The 24,000-nt window shown below is 40.2% G+C and overlaps 1 protein-coding gene across 1 annotated transcript in view; it reads left to right on the plus strand.

The window, feature by feature from the left end:
• Window positions 1–24,000, plus strand: part of prmt7 (protein arginine methyltransferase 7) — a 29,623-nt gene that overhangs the window by 692 nt on the left and 4,931 nt on the right. Inside the window, exons 2-7 of the mRNA XM_077711854.1 lie at window positions 1,389–1,472; window positions 1,550–1,597; window positions 3,760–3,849; window positions 5,883–6,044; window positions 15,579–15,653; window positions 15,832–15,992. Of these exons, the coding sequence (XP_077567980.1) occupies window positions 1,389–1,472; window positions 1,550–1,597; window positions 3,760–3,849; window positions 5,883–6,044; window positions 15,579–15,653; window positions 15,832–15,992 (620 nt within the window). The remainder of the gene's footprint in view (window positions 1–1,388; window positions 1,473–1,549; window positions 1,598–3,759; window positions 3,850–5,882; window positions 6,045–15,578; window positions 15,654–15,831; window positions 15,993–24,000) is intronic.

Genomic DNA, 24,000 nt, shown 5'->3' on the forward strand with positions numbered 1-24,000 from the left:
CAACTCAACAAGGATACCTTTTGCAAGTGCAATCAGTTAATTAGATTCACGTGCTACATATTTTAAAGACACCTGATTGGTTAAAATGTCGGCACTGGATTGGTTGGAACAAAACCCAGGACCCACTGCGGCCATATGTGGAACCTGTTTGAGACCACTGTTCTAGAGGCAGGTATCGGACTACCAAGGTCTCCTCTATGGGTTAGCACCCAACAGTCCTCACACCCGACCTCCTTGGCCACCTCTCATAGGTGGTGAGCCTATGGGAAGTTACCATATTTACTCACATATACGCTGCTTTTGTTGGACAAAAAAATCATGACTGAATCGAAGGCATGCCTAATATGCGCATGAAAACAGGACATGCAATGAAAAACGCAAGTTGACGGCGCCGATACACGATGACGTCACGACACTGGCACCGTAACGTCATGACACTAGCGAATGCGGCCGATACTTTCATTTATTTCAAAATAGAAAAAGATAAATATTAAATGCTAAAGAAAATGTATTTTGATTGAAATTCAAGAAAAATCTTGCAGATATCTTGCATAAAATGTTACCATCACTGCTCGCTTGGGGCACTTCCATCTTACCGAGGGTGGTGCTGTCTAAACCTAAGTATACGTGCTCTGACTGGCCAGACGCGAGTAGGCTTGCTTTTTAAATAAAACAAAATTCCACTTTGACTTTTTTCAGTTTTATTTCTTGTTCGTAAGTGACAACTATTGGGGTAATATGAACCATCGAAAGATTTGAGATTTTTTGACTTGAGAAGCAATATGGCTGCCACAACATCATAAACTGATGGTATGAAAATTGTAATTTATGTAATTAGAAAGCATCAGGTTCTCATCAAGACAGACTTATATATTTTTTCAAATTTAATAATTTTATATTTTGCATTTGCAAAGACAGGCATATTGACTTCCTTATGATATTGACCCTAATAATGTGCTTTTGATTCATACAGTATCTCAGCAATACCACTTTATTATTTTTCTTAAGATTTTCCCTTCAATGTAACACATTTGTACTCCCTATTAAAAACGTGATTATGGAGGTTAAAACTGGGAAGCGGGGCGGCTAATTCGCGTGGAATTATAACATTTAAAAATTTCAGGGCAATATTCAGGTTCCGGCTTATACACGTGGATGGCTTACATGCAAGTAAATACGGTATTGTTTCATATTAATTATTGCTTTATTTTGACTTTCCCTAAATTGTTATCTTGCTGTGATTATTATTCAGAATTTGTGATTTCTGGTCTTATTCACAAAATGTTGACTCTTCAGAGCTGCTTGTCTCGATTCTGTTTTATTCTTGCTCAATGACAATGGAATTAATCAAATTTTGATATCTTTTTGAATGCCTTTGCTAAATTTAGGTATTGAAGGAAGACAGTGTCTGTCTTGGAGTGAGTGACGGAAGTCTTCTTCCTGTATTTGCGCACATCATGGGAGCTAAAAAGGTACAATGTCTCTATATTAACACAGATTTCTCACTTGATTAATAAGTTTTCCTCTTTCCTTATTCATTCCTGAACAGGTTTTTAGTTTGGAAAATTTCACCATAATGAAACAACTTATTGAGCAGGTAAGCACAGCACATGTTAAAAGCACCATAAAATTAAACCACAAACGGTTTGTACGTTTTTCTACATAATAATTACTGTATTTTCCGCACTTTAAGGGGCTCTGCACTGAGGATATATATATATATATATATATATATATATATATATATATATATATATATATATATATATATATATATATATATATATATATATATATATATATATATATATATATATATATATATATATATATATATATATATATATATATATATATATATATATATATATATATATATATATATATATATATATATATGTGTATACATATATGTATACATATATATATGTATATGTATATGTATATGTATATATATATGTATATATATATGTATATATGTATATATATATGTATATATATATATATATATATATATATATATATATATATATATATATATATATATATATATATATATATATATATATATATATATATATATATATATATATATATATATATATATATATATATATATATATATATATATATATATATATATATATGTATGTATATATATATATATATATATATATATATATATATGTATATATATATATATGTATATGTATATATATATGTATATATATATGTATATATATATGTATATATATATATGTATATATATATGTATATATATATATATGTATATATATATATATACCCTACCAGGTACCCGTATATAGTGTGGGCATGTGTTCATTGCAAAACTATTTCGGTTTGGTTTCTAAGGCCCCCCGAAAATGAATAATACAAATAGACATGCTTACGTAGCTCAGTTCACGCTTCAATTATGCAGGGAAACATAGGAATAGAGCAGCTGCGAGGGAACCTAAGCTCAACGAATCCATGGTAAGCAAATGGAGGAAGCAGGAGAACTAGCTTGGTCAAATCAAGAAGAAGAAGCTGAGATGATTTGCGACTCCATGCGTGCCCATTGCCCATCTCACAGCAGCGGTGAAAAAAAATAGTCGCGAAAATGAACTCTGAGCTTGCCGTCATTCAGGCTTAACTAAAGAACTCCAGCCGCTGGACATCGGCATTAACCGGGCGTTCAAACCAAAGTTGCGGGCAGCAGGGGAACAATGGATGATAGGTGGCGAACACTGCTTTACGAAGGGTGGCAGGCAGCGCCGGGCTAGTTATGCCACTATTTGCAAATGGATTGTGGCCGCTTGCACTAACGTCCGCTTGCACTAACGTCCGCTTGCACTAACGTCCGCTTGCACTAACGTCCGCTTGCACTAACGTCCGCTTGCACTAACGTCCGCTTGCACTAACGTCCGCTTGCACTAACGTCCGCTTGCACTAACGTCCGCTTGCACTAACGTCCGCTTGCACTAACGTCCGCTTGCACTAACGTCCGCTTGCACTAACGTCCGCTTGCACTAACGTCCGCTTGCACTAACGTCCGCTTGCACTAACGTCCGCTTGCACTAACGTCCGCTTGCACTGTTGTTCGAGCTTTTGCCAAAGCCGGCATAATTTCTGTCGAGCCACATGAAATGTAAGTGAGTCTGACAACGAAGAGAGGGAACCCTGCGTCTTTGATGAATCATTTGGACAATTGTTTAATTCGGACACAGAATATGAGGACTTTGATGGATTTGTCGTGATGATTGATCAAAAAACGTGAGTACATTGTAAAATGGCTAAATAAACTACAATCGAACTCAGTTTAGCTTCCGTTGCCTTTTTAAAATTGTGTTTTTAGCGTGTGTCCGTATGATTAAACTGGTATATGTTTTGCCATGCCTGGCTGCATTTATTGGTGCTGTGTGTCTTGTGTGTGTCTAATAAAGAAATAGCCCTTGTTACTGAGACTGTGCCTTTTAATTGTGGTGCGCCATAAAGTCGTGAAAATACAGTACCTAATAATAAAAGCAAATGCAAATATAAGCTCTTTCTAGCACTGTATGGTAGTGTAATAAGTTACAGTATTTTATGCTTAAATGGCATCGCTGATATCACATACAGTAGCCAAAGGGGGAACTGCATTGTCCGAAAGGTTTGTAAAAAGAAAAAAATGCTCAATCCTTTGACTGCCTGAGTCCCTAATCCTGGTCTTCCCCAACTATTTTATTATAAAGTGGCGGTAATGCCTCTCTTTATCACCAGGTCCTGGATGCCAATTCACTGAGCGGGCGAGTTGATCTGCTGAATATTAGACCTGAACAGCTGACCAGTAAAGATTTGGGAGGAGAGCAGGTACATTGCATTTCCACCATACGTGTGTGGTACAAACAAAAATGTCAAGAATGGTTTAAACACAAGGTATTTAATAACACAAACAAACAAATCATAAACCAAACATAGCTAATCTAAGATGAGAGAAAGATTAAAGTAGCAAAATGTCCTGTGTCCGCCACGAACTGGCAAGTGCTTCCTCACTTACTGGCTGCATGAACTTTGTGCCAGCAACACTGTCCTTCTTGGCACCCTCCTTGGCCCACACTGTATTCTTACTCTGGCAATTTATCTTTCTCCTGCCACATATTGTAGCAAGATGTGCGTTATGTACAAATCTTACAAAAAATAGCTTAACAGCACCCACTCCAATTTTACAATGACCTCTCCTAAACTGTTTTTCAATGTAGTGCTTTGAATTTTAGTCAGTCGATGCGTGTTAGGAAACTCCACAAAAAGTCCTGTACATATGTACCAACCCAAACTTGAGTTGAAGTTGAAAAATTGCACTTTTTTGCCCGTAGCCAAGGTACACATTTGAAAGAAATGGTCCTGGTGACTTTTACGTATCCGCCTCAATTCTTTCAATTCCCATGACTCGTGTGAGCAAAAGTTATCAAAATTAAAAATTTTCATGATGGGGCGTGGCCTCTACGGGTGATCAAAGTTCAAGGTGTGTTTGGAAACATGTGCACTAACGATCATACCAAGCTTTATTTTCCCTAAATATTAAATTTAACGTATATTTCAACCGTCATATTTACAGCGGTACAACGAGATACGAGCTTAATTCGCTTCGAGACTTAGCTTGTATGTCGATTTTCTCGTAACTCAAATGAACATTTCCCATTGAAATGAACTAAAAACAAATTAATTTGTTCCAACCCTCTGAAAAAACACCCAAAATCAGAATATTGGATTGGAAAAAATGTTTCATTTGTTCAAATAGCCATCTTTTAACAAAGTATCAAATAACTAGTGGTTTAATAGTATACTAAAATGTGTTTAATAGAGCTAAAATTAGACCGATTTTGCGGAGGGTAGAGAGAGAGGGAGACTTTTTGCACGGCAACGCGCTCGTAACATAACAAACACATTTAAATGAACTTGATCTCAAGAAAAATATTTGCCCAAAAATGTACTCGGATCTCAAATTGCTCGCATGTTGGGGCACTCGTATGTTGAGGTACCACTGTGAGTATGAGTTGCTACCATTTTAGAGCAAACAGCATTTCCCTCTGGGTTCTCTTTTAAGGCCATTGCAATGTCTTGTAACATTAAGTCATCCACTATCTATCCATCCTCTCACGATCCCTTGAGCAACTGATAAAGATGATAGGACAGCTTAGGAGGATCTAGGCAAAGAAGCTGATCTAAAACCTCCAGATTATTGAGGGACTGTGTGGTAACCTCAGTCTGCAGAAGGTCGCCACCTTGTTGACTTCCTGTGTTTGGCTCTAGTTTCTTACCTAGGTCTACAATGTCTTGTGTGTCTTGTGTCTGTCTTGCTACTGCAACCAATACATTTCCCGAATACGCAATGAAATAAAGTACTAACCTAACCTAAAGTGTGGTTCAGTGTGCATCGACCAGGATGAAAATGCCACCTCTCTTTCTAAATGCAATGTTGAACTACCAGCCGGAATTTCTTGTCCCTTGTATTTAAAAAAACTCAATCCAGTTCCCCTTCTTAATGAGAGGGACAACCAGTCTGGCAATCCAAAGGCCATTTACCCGACAGTAATGCGATGTGACAGAGACGTGTCATTAAGATAATCTACCACATACAGAGACTTGAGTTACTCAGGATGGATCTCGTCTACGACTGCAGCCTTGCCACCAAGGAGCCTGCGAACCACCTCAGTGACTTCAGCCCAAGTGATGGATGAGCACAGTTGAAAGGCCCAGCCCAGTCTTTGGTTTCCAATTGGGTGATGTGACAATTGGATTGGGGAGATACTTGAAAGACAGTCACAGCTTTACGATTGTGACATAAAAAATTTGGCCAGGACCACTATAAATCCCATTGAACTAAACCCTTTTTTTCCCTCCAGATCTCACTGCTCATAGGAGAACCATACTTCAGTACCAGCCTACTACCCTGGCACTCTCTGTTCTTTTGGTACTGCCGCACTGCTCTAGCAGGCCTTCTCCGACCCGATGCCACCATCCTGCCTTGCTCTGCCACTCTTCATATGGTGGCTGTAGAGTTTCAGGTATGACTGCAATTCCCTTTAGCTTGGTTTAACTAACCTTCATTGAACTAGTAAAATTATTGATTTAAAACACAGAAACCTGGTCAAAATCTTAAAACCAGTTTACAATATTTCTAGAATCTACCTTTTATAAATTTGAATCTTGATCAGATTTTGTATCAAGCTACAATATTCAAAAGAATGAACGTTGGGGGGATTGTGACAAAACAGTCATTGCTAAAATTAATTTGTGGAAACCGTGCACTTAAATTAAATGTTTAAGAAAACATAAAATAAAATAATGAAGAATTCTGCCAACCAGAACAACACATTTTCACTATGACTGAAAAAGCAGAGTGGCATATTTTTCATTAGCTTTTTTCTGATGAAGCAGGATTTGACTGACTGAAAACATCTATACGATTCAGCCATAATTTTATGTTATATCAAATACAGGCTGTCGACTACGACAACATTTGGGACTGGCAGATTCTTTACAAATCAATTTGTTCATATGTGTGGATACTGTATTACAATTGCGGTTTTCATTTTTGATACTGTGAGTTTCAGAGTTGACTCAAAGCAGAGCTCTTGTTTTTGAAAAAAAAATGGTGAGAGAGGTATATTTCGCCAGAAGTAGTTTGTGTTCACACATGCCTTATGACCCCAAAGGTTGAATTTTGTGAGACCAAAACCGATGCTTTTCACCTAACATAAAATACGCAATAAAACAACTATCTCAGGTTACAATGTTTGATTTGTTGGGACATAATTGCCCACAGCACACCAGATTATCTCCCGCAACATTTGCTGAAACAATGAGACAAAAATAATCTAAAAAATAAATAAATAATTGTCATAGAACCTAGGTTCTAGAAAATGATATAATCTTTTTGCCACATTGCCCACTAAAACACATTTGCCTGTATTAAACAGTAATTTATGAATGCAATGGGTTTATTATGAATCAACAAAAGTCTACCCAAACTGCGCTTTCTAAGTATTCAAGTGCCAAATCTTTCATTTTTTAATTTCGCAATAAACGGACTCTTAAAGAAAAGTTATGTTGCCGAGCTGGAACGGTATTGTATATTATGGGAATACAGTATTTTCTTGCATATATGCCGCCTCCGCATATACGGTTTACCCTTAAAATTGCCTTAAAATCATCAAATTCAACAATTTCTCTCGTATAAGAGACCGCCTGATTCATGGTTTTAATAGTGAGTCCAAATGTGTTACTTTGAAGGTAAAATCTTTAGAAAAATCATCCATATATATCTGATTTTTTCGAAAAAACGTTCGGCCAGCTAGCGACATCGCGGCGTCGGGATTTGCGTGTGTAGCTTGTTTCTGTGATGAGAATAATGTTGCAGTTCCTGATAAAGCTGTTGGTAGCAATCTTGGTCAAATAGCTACTCATAAGCGGTACTTGGTGCGGTTGTTTCTTTAGCTAAGCAGCTAGGCCCACCCGGCATCCGCGCTTTTGCTATCTTTCCCTTCGCCGCCTCCGTCGTACTCTGAGTGGGCTAACTATCCACGGAGATCCCGGAGGTCTCCAGATGTCCCCGGGAATATCGTAGGTCCGTTGGTAGTCTGTTGTGATGGGTATATCGCATCTCCTCCCGAGAGCTATTAAAAAAAGTCTGCCTAAAAGAAGAAAATAAGATTGAGAAAAGAAAACACCAAACAAGACGCATGGCGCCGTGACGAAAGACAAGAGAATGCGGCTGATACGGTCATGGATTTCAAAATAGAGAAAAGTTAAACATAATGTGCTAAACAACATATATTTTGACCTCTATAAATGACACATGATAAAAACTTATGTTGCATAAAACACGAAATGTTTCCATCACTGCTCGCTCGGGGCACGGCCATCTTAGCGAGGTTGTGCGCGGCCATCCTAGCAAGGTCGGGGTGCAGCCATTTAAGTGAGGTCCCCAGAGGCGCTGCCGTCTAAATTTTTAGTATTTTCAGTATTCTACATTTGGAAATGACACCTTGTTTTTATTTTAGTTTTATTTCTTGTTTGAAAGTGACAACTATTGGACCATAATATTACCATAGAAATAATTTAGATATTTTGACATTCGAAGCAATATGGCTGCCCACAACAACCTAAACTTCTGGTAGAAAAATTGTAATTTCTGTATTTATAAAACATCAGGCTCTCATAATGATAGACTTATTTCCTTTTTCAAATTAAATAATTTGATATTTTGCAATTACAAAGACAGGCATATTAACTTATGATATTGACTCTAATAATGTACTTTTGATTAATACAGTATCTCAGAAATATGAGATGATTTTTCTAAAGATTTTACCTAACACATTTGTACTCCCTATTAAAACCACCAACATGGAGGTCAAAATTGGGAATCGGGGGGCGGCTTATACACGAGTAAATATGGTAGTTTGTATTTTTTATTATTATTTGAGTCCTCTTGCTAACATTTTTATGAGAAAAACCTTTTATTTTTTGTTAAGTTCATCAATGAATATACTTTAATATAATTATAAAACACTGCAGGTGGACATCTGATTCAATTGTTGACATTTAATTAAATTAGCCTCTCCGATGATCAAAACCAAGAGTTCTAACTTCTAACGAGGTCTCCAATTGTTACCTGTATTAAGAGCATCTGTTTTAAGTCATTATCAGTATAAAAGACACCTGTCCACAATCTCAGTCTCTCACACTCCAAACTCCACTATTGCCAAGACCAAATGGTGCTCGGTCTTTTGGTCGCCGCACTTTGGTCCTCGTTGGTCGCCGGTCTTTTGATCGCCGTTAGGGTTAGGGTTATGGTTGTCAAATGTACTTAGATTTAAAACCTTAACCCTAATCCTAACGGCGTCCAAAAGAGCAGCGACCAACGGGGACCAAAGAGCGGCGACCAAAAGACCAGCGAGCAAACGTCCGGTCACGAGACCAAATATCTGTTGAAGGACACCAGAGGCAAAATTGTTGACCTGCCCCAGTCTGAGAAGACTGAATCTGCCGTAGGTAAAACGCTTGGTGTAAAGAAATCACCTGTAGGAGCAACTATTAGAAAATGGAAGACATACAAGACCACTGATAATCTCCCTCAATCTGGGGCTCTATGCAAAATAGACCCGAGGCCTCAAAATTATAACAAGAACGGTTAGCAACAGAGCCACACGTGAATGACATACAGAGAGGTGGGACCACGGTAACAAAGGCAACCATCAGTAACACAATGCCCCACTAGGGACACAAATCCTGCACTGCCAGAGTTGTCCCCCTGCTGAAGCCAGTATATATCCAGGCCCATCTGTGGTTCGCTAGAGAGTATTGGGATGATCCAAAAGAGGACCGGGAGAATGTGCTATGGTCCGATGAACGGGTAACGAGTGGAGACCTTGTTAGAAGTTAGACCTCTTTGACAGCCAGACATCTTGCTTGTTTGTAGGTGACCAAATGCTTATTTTCCACTCTTATTTGGAAATAAATTCTTAAAAAATCAAACAACGTGATTTTCTGTTTTTTCCCCCACATTCTGTCTCATGGTTGATGTTTGCCGATGTTGACAATAACAGGCCTCTAATCTTTAGTAAGAGAACTTGCACAATTGGTGGTTAACTAAATACTTGTTTGCCCCACTGTATTTCATATGACTGAATAAACAGTGGTAAGGGCCAGAGAATATAAAACAAGATCTTGTTTCTTGATCCAAGATGGTGGCACGCACGGGTACAGCGGCTCTATACTCTCCAGTTTAGTGTCGTTCGTTATTCTCCAGTCGCCAGGATTTAATTACTCCCGGAAGGAGATGCGATATATCCGTCACAACAAACTACCAACGGACCTACAATATCCCTGAGGACATCTCGAGACCTCGAGACTCGCCGAAGGGGCATCTGGCCGAACGTGGAATTAGCCGAACGACTTAATGGCCAACCGACTATCTAGCCCAGTGATTTTCAAACTTTTTTGGCCACCGCCCCCTTCACCGCCGGGCCAAAATGCCGACGCCCCCTTCACCGCCGGGCCAAAATGCCAACGCCCCCCTCTTTACCCCTTTCCAACGAACGAAGCTTAAATAAATAGAAGACAGGCGCCTCAGATATTATTCGCTAATTTCGTTTCTTTTAATAGACCAATGCGCAGTTCACCTCGAATCATAAAAATTGATAGCTGATGCATTAAGCCGGTGGCTGTGCGCATACGTCTGTGGTTAAGCGTTGCCGGCGCGCTATTGTGTGCTCCTCTGCGGCTGACTGGATGGTGGTGGTTTCCCCAGTCGCCTGCATCGACGATAAACTCGCGACAATTAGTGATATACGGTATATGCGCGCTGCTCGTGAGCGCTCGAGCAGACAACGTTTCTTGTTTCAATAAAGCTTGTTTTTTGTCGACTTTTTATTACAGACAATCAATTTTTCCGGTCTTTCTACAAACACCAACGTCACATTTTACTGTAATTGCTCCATCGCCCCCTTCACTATTTCAACGCCCCCCATTCGCCTGTTTATTCGTCAGCGCCCCCCTGAAAGTTCACACCGCCCCCCGGGGGGCGGTACCGCCCACTTTGAAAACCACTGATCTAGCCGAAGGACATTTTGCCAATGGGCTCTCCCCGCCCCCGGTCGTGTGTGTGTGTGTGTGTATATTCAAAATGATTTGCTGAGAACCTTAATTTAAATATTAATCTCAATGTTTTCTATGCTGGTGTAAATTACAGTATCTACTGTTATAACTACTTTTTTTCTTCTGTCATTATAGTACTTACTGTTATGACTACTTTGTTTTTATCTGTAACTTGTTATTCTAAATCAGTGCTTCTCAATTATTTTCTGTTAGGCCCCCCCCTAGCAAGAAGAAAACTATTCGCGCCCCCCCCCCCCCCCCACTTCCCACCGTGACTATAAATAAAATCATTTTATAAAATTGTTATAAGTACAACATTTTATCCTTATTAACATTAAAGAAAAGGGAAAAAAAAGAAAGAAATATAGTCAAACTTACAAAGAATAACTATTAAATCTTGTTTTAAGTCTGCAACAGAAAAGATTTTAGGTACATCAATGCCTGAAATAAAAAATAAATAAAACCTTGTTTAAACTGTAAACATGTTTGACCAACTTATTGAACCATTGCCAAAATTAAATAAAATCAATAAATAATATTTAATAATATAACTAATTTATATTCAGTTCAGCAACATTAACTCAGGAGCACAATATATAAAACACTTGAACCTACAAAACAAAAATGAATTAAACGATTTGTGCTTATTTTTTTCTTTCTTTTTTTATCAAAATGAGGAGGAAGTCAAGATTAATGGCTACAATGAGCACGTTTTGCAGTGCACAGCTTTTCGAAGCGAGGTTTGAAGCATGATAGTGCTACTCTCAGCTCCTGCTCAATGTTTAGCTGGGACCTGTACTTGGTCTTCAGTGCAGCAACAGCAGAGAAGCCTAAGGTAAGATGTTGCAAAAGGAAGCAGAATGCTTATAGCTTTCTCCCCTAAGAGTGGATACTGCCTCTCTACACTCAGCCAGAATGCACTGAGTGTCTGTGATGTGAAGCTCAGCCTCAATGTGGAGTCAGATGTCATGTCAATGAACTGGTCCTCTTCTGCAGAGCTGAAACCAGTTGGAACTGGTGCACTGAAAGGGTCTCTCACCCAGTCATACTGGGAACTGTTTTCAGGGAAGTACTTTTTAAAGAATCCCATCAGCGAAGAAATATGCTGCTTAATGTGTGGAATCACTGAGATAGCATCATAGTCATTAGTGTCCACAAATTCATGCAGGTTCTCGAATGAATCATTGTTTCCTTCATCAAGTTGCCTTCCCCACATTGCAAGCTTTCGGGTGAAAGAGCTAATCTTGTCTGTGACCTGTGGGAGGTGTTTATCTTTCCCTTGAAGCTGTAGATTCAGTTCATTTAGCTTTCCAAATATGTCACTCAGGTAGGCCAGTTTTCCAGGAAGTTCTCACCACAAAATTTTTCTGCCATTTCATACTTGTGCTCCTGCTCCAAAAACACTCTTATTTGCTCTCTGAGCTCAAAAACTCGGGACAAGACTTTCCCTCTTGACAACCACCTTGCTTCACTGTGATAAAGCACAGCTTGATGTTCAGCTCCCATCTCCTGACAGATGGCAGAGAAGACTCTTGTTTTTAGTGGTCTGGTCTTTATAAAATTGACTACACCTACGATGTCAGTCATAACCTCACTAAATTCAGGGGAAAGTTGCCTGGATGCAAGTGCTTCTCTGTGTATTATACAGTGTGTCCACTCAGCATGAGGTGAGGCTGTCTTGATGAGTGCCCTAAGTCCTTTATTCTTCCCTGCCATGGTTTGTGCACCATCACTGCAAACACCAATGCAGTTTTCCCACTTTATCCCATTTTCAGTCAAGAAGGAGTCCAGAATTTTGAATAGCTCTTCAGCTGTGGCTCTGTCTCTGACATATTTACAAAAAAGTAGATCCTCACACAGGGAGTTTGACAAGTCAAAACGTACATAACCAATAAACAGAGTCTTTGTTGCTGTCAGTTGCTTCATCAAATTGTAAGGCAAAACGATTGTCTTTGAGTTTATCTACCAGCTGTTCTTGAAGATCGTTAGCAATGTCATCTATACGTCTGGCGACAATGTCATTGGACAGAGGGATAGTTTTTAGTTTTGCTGCACTGGCGTCGTCCAGCATGACAGAGACCATGTCTAATGCTGCAGGCAGTATCAGCTCCTCTGCTATGGTGTGGGGCTTTTTGCACTGCACAATTTGGTACGCCACCTTATATGATGCTAACAGCGCTCGATTGTTTACTGAAGTAGCCTTCACAAAGCGGGATGACTGTTGGCAATATTCAGCACGTTTTCGCTGAAAAAACTCTAGCGGCTTATCGGCGTGATTGGGGTGTAATGTATTTAAGTGACACGCTAATTTATTTGGCTTCATGCTGTCCGCTGCGAGCATTTTTAGACACAGCAAACACACCGGTCTTTCCTCTTCTCCAACTGTGGTCACAGTGAAGCCAAGCACTAAATACTTTTCGCCGTATTTCCTCGTCTTAGCATTCGGGTGACTTTCTTTTGTCTTATTATCTTTGTCTCTCTCTGCTTTTCTTTTCATACCTGTTAAAAACTTTTCCATAATGGGAGTTGTTGAATAACGGAGGCTATAGACAGAACGCAGTCGAAGCTTTCTGTTCAGGCTACTCAACACTAACCAAGGCAACTGTTGTTGTTGTTGTTGTTGCACTACAAGCGCCTGAGGATTGCCCTCAGATAGCGCTAGAGTTGCCACTGGAACGCGGGTTATTTCATCCGGGGGGTAGTCGGAGGTGAGGGGCAGTCAAATGTCTCCGGCTGGATGAAAAACGTAGGGTGCCACGTTCCTTGTTGGCAGCTCTGAGTGGCATCTGTTGGAATTCGCAGGCCGCGGCGAGCGGCCTCTCAGGAGACACCACGTGAAGGTTTCCAACTTTGTCTCCCGGCAACTGTTGTCTCGTGAAATGTTGCACTCTCACAAACATGACAGAAGTAACAATGAGAGCGCCACTGCCAGCTACTGTAGTGGATGCGCAATTACACTTTATACTAGCACGGCCAAATAAAATCCTGTTCCCCAGGGTTACACGTGCCCCCCCCAGGTATCTCACCACGCCCCCCCAGGGGGGCGCGCCCCACTATTTGAGAAGCACTGTTCTAAATGAATGTTGTTATCTGTAACTTGCTATTCTAAATGAATGTTGTTATCTGTAACTTGTTATTCTAAATGAATGTTGTTATCAGTAACGGGCCGTATATGTCTTGCGGGCCGAGGTTGAAAAATTTGTACACACACACGACCGGGGGCAGGGCGAGCGCGTCGGCAAAATGTCCTTCGGCTAGATAGTCGGTCAGCCAATTAGTCGTTCGGCTAGATAGTCGGTCGGCCAATTAGTCGTTCGGCTAGATAGTCGGTCGGCCAATTAGTCGTTCGGCTAGATAGTCGGTCGGCCAATTAGTCGTTCGGCTAGATAGTCGGTCGGCCAATTAGTCGTTCGGCTAATTCTACGTTAGCCGGATGCCCCTTCGGCGAGTAGACCGTGTGCCAGCATTTACAAAGAAAATTGAGGGGCACTTCACAGGAAATAACCCAGAGAAGATGTGGCAGGGAATACGTTATATTACCAAATACAAGAACAATAATGTCTTTTTACGCAGATGCCTCACTATCTTAGGAACTGAACTGTTTCTTTGCCCGCTTTGAGACGGACAAATCAGTCCATCTCACTACCCCCTCCACCACCCTGCAGCAGTACACTGAAGTTTCAGGAACATGGAGTGAGACTGGTAATGTGGTCTGTGAACACCAGGAAGGCTGCTGGCCATGACGGAGTAATAGGAAGGTGCTCAAAGCCTGTGCTGTCCGGCTGGCTGGCGTTTTCACAAACATTTTCAATTGTTCCCTGCAACAATCCATCATTCCATCCTGCCTGAAATCTCCCACCATTATCCCTCTCCCCAAAAAGCCAACCATTGACAGCCTGAATGACTATAGGCTTATTGCACTCACGCCTGTGATCGTGAAGTCCTTTGAAAAGTTGGTCGCCCGCCATACCAGGAATACAATCCCTTCCTCAGTTGACACATACCAGTTTGCTTATAGAGCAAACAGGTCTACTGAGGATACTATCGCCATTACTCTACACACAGCACTGAGCCAACTGGAGCACCGTGGGAATTTCCTGAGGATGCTTTTCATTGACTATAGCTCAGCCTTCGACACTATAATTCCGAATATTCTGACTGACAAACTCCCACCTTGGACTTCCATCTGCTGCTGAATGAAATGATTTTTAGAATGGAAGCTTATTGATAATGTGTTTAATATTAAAAAGCAAGTAAAATGGTTATCTTTGTACTGGCTCTTGACGAATTCATTTGAACCATCTCTCGCCAAGTGGTTTAGGTCTAAAAATGATTCCTATCTTTGAGTTTTAGCTTTCAAGATCCAGTACAAAGATAATCATTTTACTTGCTTTTTAATATTAAACACATTATCAATAAGATGCCATTCTAAAAATTATTTCATTCTGTCCGAACTTAGGCCAAACGTCCGTCTGCGAAACCTATTTCGGCAAATCGACCGGTCACGGTTTCTAATGGATATCTTGGGAGACCTGTCATCTGTTTGCATTACGTTTGGTGGTAACACATGTTGGTGACGAAACCATCCAAAAAAATGCAAGATAACACACGAGAACACAAATTCTGATCACAAAGTCATTCTATTGTTCAATATTCATGAACAAATACCAGAAACACGTTTGGCATGTCACACTTGCACCACATTCTCACACATAGGAATTCCTGCGACGTGGTCGTGAAATGTCTGACATGGCAGCCGTAGGATACAACATCACTTGTCATGAGTTGACGTGATTCCCCCTTTCCATCCCTTAAAAATCTTGACCAAGAGAGTAAACAATTCTCTTCAATATGTCAGAGTAAAATCGGGCTGAAATCGTGTAGTCTGAGTCAAGCATTAGGGATTGTGTTGACAAGGCATTTTAATTGTTGCATAGGATTTGTGGCGGATACGTGCCATGTGTGGTACATGTGAAGGATTTGATGTCACGCCCATGGAGGAAATGGTCCAGGTAAATTAAACATTTTAGTATTAAATTCATGGATTTGAACTGTCTGTTTGACATAAAATAAAGTGGAACAAAGCTATGCCCATATTTGTTTATTATATGAGAGTAAAAAAATATATAAGAAATAAGTGTTTGTTTGTATTTTGTATGGACAGTTAAACATCTTTGTCTGTCCGTTCAGAAATCACTGGATTTTCAGGAGTCTCTCGAGGCAGAACCGCACCCTCTGTGGGAGTATCCATGCCATGCTTTGACCAAGTCAGCAGCTGTCATGGCCTTTGACTTCACTCAATGTGTCCCTCAACAGCCTCTCATTAGTCAAGGTTCTCTACCATTCATAAGGTAACCATTATCATAGTTTTTTCAAATGTGGCTTTGCATTCAGAAAAAAAACTTAATTAACAAAAAATTAAACAAAATGCGCAATTTTGTTATATTTCAAAATCTAGGCAACTCGCGTTTGGCCAGGCAGAAAACGTTAAACTAGGTCAGTGCTTCTCAAATAGTGGGGAGCGCCCCCCTGGGGGGGCGTGGTGCGATACCTGGGGGGCGGGGGGGGGGGGGGTGTAACCCTGGGGAACAGGATTTTATTTGGCCGTACTAGTATAAAGTGTAATTGTGCATCCACTACAGTAGCTGGCAGTGGCGCTCTCTTGTTACTTCTGTCATGTTTGCGAGAGTGCAACATTTCACATGTTGTACTCATAACAATTTCATAAAATGATTTTATTTATAGTCACGGTGGGAAGTGGGGGGGGGGGAGCGCGAATAGTTTTCTTCTTGCTAGGGGGGGGCCTAACAGAAAATAATTGAGAAGCACTGAACTAGGTTTAGATGGCTGCGTCCGAGGTAAGAGGTCTGCCTGGGACCTAGGTAAGGTAGGTTTTTTCAGGTTTCTTGCAAGATGCGTACGTTTTTTTTCTGATAAACATAATTGATAAACATAAACATTAATTTTGTTTAGCATTGTATCTGTTTATCTTTTTTCTATTTTGAAGTATGGGCCACATTCGCGTGCCTTATGTGACGACTTCATTGCGTCATGACCTCACGCCGTCATTTTGTCGTGAAGACATCGGGCCATCGTCGTCAACTTGCAGTTTCGTTCCCTTGACATAGTCATAATTTTTTTTGTCCGAAAAAAAAACGGCTTATATGTGAGTAAATACAGTACGTTTTTAGCAGACAATGGGTCAAAGAAACTTGAGAGCTGTTGTGAGACCGCCCATGAGAGCCCAGTATATGGTGGAAAGAGCTTCTAAAGCAAGAATCAATGGATCCGCGACAATATTTTCAAAATAAAATAACGGATAAGGAATACATCCACTTTTTGTGAGTTAATGCAACTTGGATATTTTTCTTATCTTGAGGCATTCATTTGCATATAAAAAGCTTTCATAACCTGGAAATCTTGCACCTAGAGGCATTAGTAAGTAGAGGTATGACTATGGCGGTTGATCTATACAGGGAGTGCAGAATTATTAGGGAAATTAGTATTTTGCCCACATGCTCTTTATGCATGTTACCTTACTCCAAGCTGTATAGGCTCGAAAGCCGACTACCAATTAGGCGTATCAGGTGATGTGCTTTTTGGTAACAAGCATTAGGCAACTTCGTTTTCTTTGGCAAAATGAACAAGCAGGGGGACGATAAAGGCTCTGAAAAGTAAAAAAAAAAGTGAAATATTTTGCAAAGCAATGCAGACTCATCAAATGCCAAACTCCTTAAGCATCATCACCGAAGAATCAAGAGTTTCATTCAAAATAGCCAACAGGTTCGTGAGAGGTGTGGAAAAAATAACTTCCTTTAAATTGTTCACTATGGGCATACACCAGTATCCCACCTGCCATAAACAGGTGCATGTCCACATACCTGTGAACTGTTTTTCCCGTATCTTATAAGTTTTTCATCATTTCAAATTGTGTATAATAACCTTTGTACGAGAAGTCCTTTTTTTTGTAAAAAAAAAAAAAAAAAACAATCTCGTTTTACCCATTTCTGCGCTATTCCGGATTGGTGGGAGCAGACGTAAACGTCATCGTCAACTGCTAATATTGTCATGCTTTAGGCATGAAATGCACGCGCATACCCCTTTCACACTTCCACTCTTTTCAATATATAAATATTGCGCGTCAGCAACCAATGTACCCAGACAGTCAAGGTGTCAGCGTCATACAGTGACATCTACAGAATCTTGAATTTTGTGAATACTGATTAGGCACCCCGTCCACTTTGGATAACATTTCAGACTTTTAAATGCGACCTATGTGAGTAAATATGTGCCGCGTTACATCTTTATGGTTTTTTTTTTCTTCATTGCTTAATGAGGGGAATTGCAATCATTAATAAGTGGAGCAATAAGCAGTTGACAGGTATGTCTACTACCCATAAATCATCTAGTCATAATAAAATTTAATGAATAATATCTATGAATAAAACATCTTTATAAATGTCCCTGGACTATGCACATACCTGATTTAAATGTTTTCCTTATTTTTCAAGTTTGTCCTTGTCCCTTCTCATTCAAATGAGTTTTCTGCAGACAGTAAAGCTTCCATTTATATGCAATATCTTTCCGTTGGAAAACTCTTGCAACTTTAGCTTCGCTGCATCTTTTACAGATGACCTTTTACCCCATTTCACCGCTTGTTCTTCTCGTTGCACATACCCCGACAGCCATTCCATCTTAAAACAACCTTTGGCTTGTTGAGTGGCTCTCCCACAGCCTGGTCGTTTAGCCGCGATAAAGGGTTGGCAGCAACTTGTGAGATAACATTAAGATAAAAGGACAAAGTCGCTTGGCAATTGCTTGTTCATATTGTATCATTTTTTTTAAACTATAGAAACATTGTTGTCATGGAGACTTGACACTGATTAACCGGACTTCGCCCAAAGTTTATTCGTTGTTATAGAGACTTGTCACTGATTAATTAGACTTTGCCCAAAGTTTGGTCGTTGTCTTGGAGATGTGCCACGGATTAATCAGACTTTTCCCAGAGTTTGGTCGTTGTCATAGAAACCATACTATGCCCTGTTTTTCTATATAAAGACTGACCTACTGTTCATTCAGAGAGTTGCAAGGAGGTCAGACTCTGAGCATGTTCGCAGCTGTTTGGGCTCTCTCCCCACACTGCACTCCGGTAATAAACCTATTTCCTATTAAATTGGTCTCACTTTCTAAACCTGCTCCTGAAGTTGTATTTCAGATCTGTCAAACTCCATCAAACCGTTATCTATATGCTAACCTGCAAAACTCCATGATTACCGTTTCTTGTCGTTTGTCAGTGACAGGCTGCCACTCTGAGTTATTTTTTTTTCTTTTTCAAGTTGGATTTTTTTTGGGCGCTTCATTTGTTTGCTATGTGCAGAGCACACAAGAATAGTTGCGCAATCACGCACACGCACTGCTTGGAGGGAACATTGCTGATGAAATGAGGGCCAGATGGATGGACTCGTGGGTGGATCATTAAAGGGTAGGGAGCTCCAGTCTGACAGCAAGGTGGAGTACTGGTATGGGCAGATATCATCAAAGATAAGCTTCTGCGGCCTTTATAGGTTGAGGATGGAGTCAACCTCAACTTACAGTCCTCCTGCCAGTTTCTGGTAGACACCTTCAAGCAGGGGTACAGGTAGAAATCTGCATCCTTCCAGGAAAAAAAAACATGATTTTCATGCAAGACATTGCTCCATCGCATGCATCCAAGTACTCCACAGGCTGACTGCCAAGAAAGGGCCTCCTTGGACATGTTCCTCATCAAATGTGAGATTTACAAGGAGGGGAAATGGTACACAACCATGGACAGTATTTCGGAGGCTGTGGTTGCTGCTTCATGCACTGTTGATCATGAACAGATCAAAACACTGACATAATCCATATATGACAGACTTTTGAGTGTCCTTGCAAAGAAAAGTGGCTATATTGATCCCTAATTTCTTTTTAACTGTCAGAAATGTATATTTGTAATTGTTGAGCTGTTTATTCCCTTGTGAAAAAAATAAATTCTAATTGATATATTTTTGTTTTTTCTTAAGTTGCTTAAGAACTATGCACAGTAGTCGTGACCTGCTCACAGATATCCTCCAAATATAGCTAAAAATAAATCCCAACTCCAAATATGATATTATTGATTATTTTGGGTATCATTAACAATAATAAAATTAATCCTCAAAAATACAATTTTCTTAATAATTCGGCACTCTTTATTTTGATAACTTTTGATGATGCAAGTGTTGGGAATAGAGCCACTTCGAGATATGTCAAAAGCAGCGGCGGTCCCTGCATTTTGTTGTAGCGCCTTAAACTAATCCAGGGGTCTCAAAGGGGTCTCGAAGAGGGTCTACACTGCTTCCTCCCTCAAACCAAATGTGACTCAGCTATGTGAGAAGAAGCGCTGCCAGGTCTCCAGCAGCAAAAGATACACAAGAGAAGCTGTGTCCAGAATATTTAATGTTCAATGTTCCATTCAAGTTCAGAAAGTTAAAATTTAAAGAGCTGTTAATTCAGACACTTGAAACGGAATAAAGATAATTAGTTTTCTCTGCTTAGCCAGCCACTGTATATCTACTGTATTCTCATTATTTTTTTTATTACTTATTGATTGTTTTTTTTTATTAATCTTTAAGTTGATTTATTTAATCCATTATTTTTAGTTAAAAAAAAAAGATATTTGATAACGTTGGAATGTTTTGTCAGCGCTCCCCCTTGTGGAAATCCTGATGCGGCCCAGACTCTACCTCTTGCGGCCCTCAGGTAAATTGAGTTTGAGACCCCTGAACTCATCAATCCAACCCTCGAAAAATATTTTATGTCTACTGCAGCTACAGCTGCGACACATAAAAATAATCGATTAATAACCTCATACAGTTGAAATATTATTTAAGAATATAGCCATATTCTACTCGCCAAAATCTTTTTTAACTGTATACAATATCCATTGATAGGTCTGAAAATACAACTTCAGGAGCAGGTCAAGAAAGAGTGAGATAAATTTAAATAGGAAATAGGTGTATTCCCGAATTGCAAAGTAGAGAGTGACAGCTCTAACAGTGGAGTCCTGTTCAGCGCGATGTTCTTGCAACTCTAGTCGAATGACCAGTGAGTGAGTCTTAAATACAGGCAAAACTGACAGTTGTCACTAGGTCTTTGGACAGAAACGTTTCAGTCATTTGCAGGCAAAAAGTAATTGATCAGTGTCGGACAGTTGAGTATTTGTGCTGACATGTGAACCCAATCACAAGACTAAGATTGATTATTCAGTCAGACAGTTGCTTGTTTATGCTGACATGTCAGCCATAAGGATGACTACGATGCTGTTGGACTTACAAAAACTAATACAATATGAACAAGCAATTGCAAAGAGACTTCGTCTAATCTTACACCATCCTCCTTTCTTCCTCCTTTTCTATCGCCATCGAAGCTAATGCTGAAAGTCGAGCCTATCCTGTTGTATTTCTGGCATTCGTTTTTATTTGATTTACTGGTGAAAATGTTCGCTCCTGGTTGCGACAGGCTTGCTTGCTTTGGAGGTGTTCGACCTTTCTTAATGATGTCCAGCTTTTTTTCCTTGGAAAGTCCGCCTAGAAAACGGCTTTGCTAGCAAATCTGCAACCAAATCCATTTGTTTTCCTCCGTCGGCCATTGTAGGTTGAGCTTGCAAGCTCTAGCTGGCTCACTCTGGCTAGCCAATCATAGTTGGTGAAAGCGATGACGTACCGCTATGCCTGCGAGAAGGCTATGACGTAACCCTACGCCTGCGACAAGGCATTTCGGTGTTGCCAACTCGAAATCTGATTGGTTAAAGCAACAGTCTTAACGACGCTTGTTTAATGCAGCAGAGCCTACAGAACTGATTGTGAAGGCCTTGAGGCAGATTTCTAACCCTGGCAACAAATAATGGCTGAAATGTGATTGGTTAAATGCTTCAATGTGAAAACACACATCTGGAAGCAATGCAACCAGGGGGAAAGCAATGAAAGGAAGCCAACAGACAATTTGGAATTATTTAATAGGTATTGATGGAAAAAATATAACAGTGCTCCTTCGGTTATCGCGGTTAATGGGGGCCGGGACCACCCGCGAAGTGAATTCCCGCAAAGTAGGGATGCCACTTCAAAAATGCTTAATTTGAATTTATTTTTATTTATTTATTTATTTTATTTCCCCCTGTGTACAGTACACCATATAGAATACGGGTAGACATTAATGTTATAACAAAAAACTGTAAAATATGTTTTCTCAATGTAATATTTGTATCCCCCCCCCCCCAAAAAAAAACGCGAAGCTCTTAGTCCGCGGTGGCTGAACCGCGAAGTAGCGAGGGAACACTGTATATGATTCAAATATTTCTTAGACCAGCAGAGAAGGCCTTGAAGGCCCGGATGGCGCGCCACTGGTCAAAAGTCCCTATAACGTCTTTGTTCAAATGTGCAGCCAGGAAACGGTCATAAATCTCTATTTTTTTCCCCTTCAATCCAAGATAGCCGACTTCCTGTTTGGTGTGGGACGTAACTACCAGGGACATCTTTTGTGTTGTTTTCCACCCAGTACCGACTCACCAAATTTTATATACTGCAATGGAACAACAAATTGCGAGTGGCAGCTAAACGGCTACTTCAACGAGTTACAAGGGTGGGGTGGGGTCTGCTGTGTAATTAAGGAAGGAAACTGACATTAAAAAACACCCATTGATGGCGACGGGATCTTGGAAAATAACAAAGACTTAGAAATTAAATCACATAAACTTTGAGGAAACATTGCGTGGACAAACAAAAGCAGTACAATCCGACGATGACGAAATAATCATTGCAGTGTAAATAGACAAAACCGGTACTAATTCTAAATGACGCGCAGCTGCGTGCGGGGAACAGAAAATCAGGAGGGATTAATGTTTGTTGTGGATTAATGTTGTTTGATTTCTTAATGTTGCGTTTTTAAGACGTGTGTTCTTGTGTTTGTGTGGTTGTCATGTCTTGCTGGGGTTTTGGGTGGATGTTTATGTGTGTGTGTGTTTGCTTTTTGCCTCTTGTGTCCCAGAGCCTCAGGGCTTCCTTTGCTCTGCAAACACACACACACACACACATCTACCCAAAACAACACATGACAGTGGTTGTTTGCTATCTCTCTGTTGCATATCATCTTGTTCCCACACGTTCCTATGCGTGTTATTCATTTTAAGACCTCAATAAATCATTTTCTTATAATTTTCTTTCATTTTTGTGTGTTTACTTACATCGTTCAAACTAAAGTGGGACACTTTGAGCTATTTTAAAGGTTTCCGTTGGTAGTTGTGTGAGCCTAGAGATGGCTCAATTGTGTAAACACCGTAAAATCAACATCAAATGCTCGGCTAGTCCCTTTTTTTCTAAAAGTTAATTTTTTTCAATTCACATGGTTTTGAGTATCCTGTGAGGCTGTGTCCCTGTGTGCATACCTGACTTTTTTACAGCTCTGTCCAATTGTATCCACCAGTCTGCTGGCATCTCCATGTTCTAGAGATTGTGCCGAGACACATTAAACCTTGCTGCAGCACGTTTGCATGTGCCATTGTAGAGATCTTCTAAAACTTTTACAACTTCTGTAGTGTTAAGGAATCACCTCATTCTGCCAGTAGAGATGATTACACAACCCAAAACCAGCATAAGTTAAAAAAATTACCACAAAAATAAAGACAATAAAAACTTGGCCCGAGAATGCTCTTTCCAAGCTGCAGGACTGCTTTTCCTGCACCAACTGGGAACTTTTCGAACACAACGACCTTCTGGACTATACAGAAACTGTACTCTCCTACATCAGAAACTGCATTGACAACGATACTACAAACAAACGGATATGGGTTTTTCCTAATCAAAAACCCTGGATGACCAAAGAGACACAAGCACTTATCAAATGCAGTAACACCGCCTACAGATCAGGGGACAAGAGAGAGTATAGAGCTGCCAGAGCAGAGCTGAAAAGAGGCATAAAGAAGGCCAAGGCAGCGTATACTAAACCAGTGATTTTCAAACTTTTTTGGCCACCGCCCCCTTCACCGCCGGGCCAAAATGCCAACGCCCCCCTCTTTACCCCTTTCCAACGAACGAAGCTTAAATAAATAGAAGACAGGCGCCTCAGATATTATTCGCTAATTTCGTTTCTTTTAATAGACCAATGCGCAGTTCACCTCGAATCATAAAAATTGATAGCTGATGCATTAAGCCGGTCGCTGTGCGCATACGTCTGTGGTTAAGCGTTGCCGGCGCGCTATTGTGTGCTCCTCTGCGGCTGACTGGATGGTGGTGGTTTCCCCAGTCGCCTGCATCGACGATAAACTCGCGACAATTAGTGATATACGGTATAAGCGCGCTGCTCGTG

The sequence above is a fragment of the Stigmatopora nigra genome, unplaced genomic scaffold, assembly GCF_051989575.1.
Source record: "Stigmatopora nigra isolate UIUO_SnigA unplaced genomic scaffold, RoL_Snig_1.1 HiC_scaffold_49, whole genome shotgun sequence".
Taxonomy (NCBI): Eukaryota; Metazoa; Chordata; class Actinopteri; order Syngnathiformes; family Syngnathidae; genus Stigmatopora; species Stigmatopora nigra.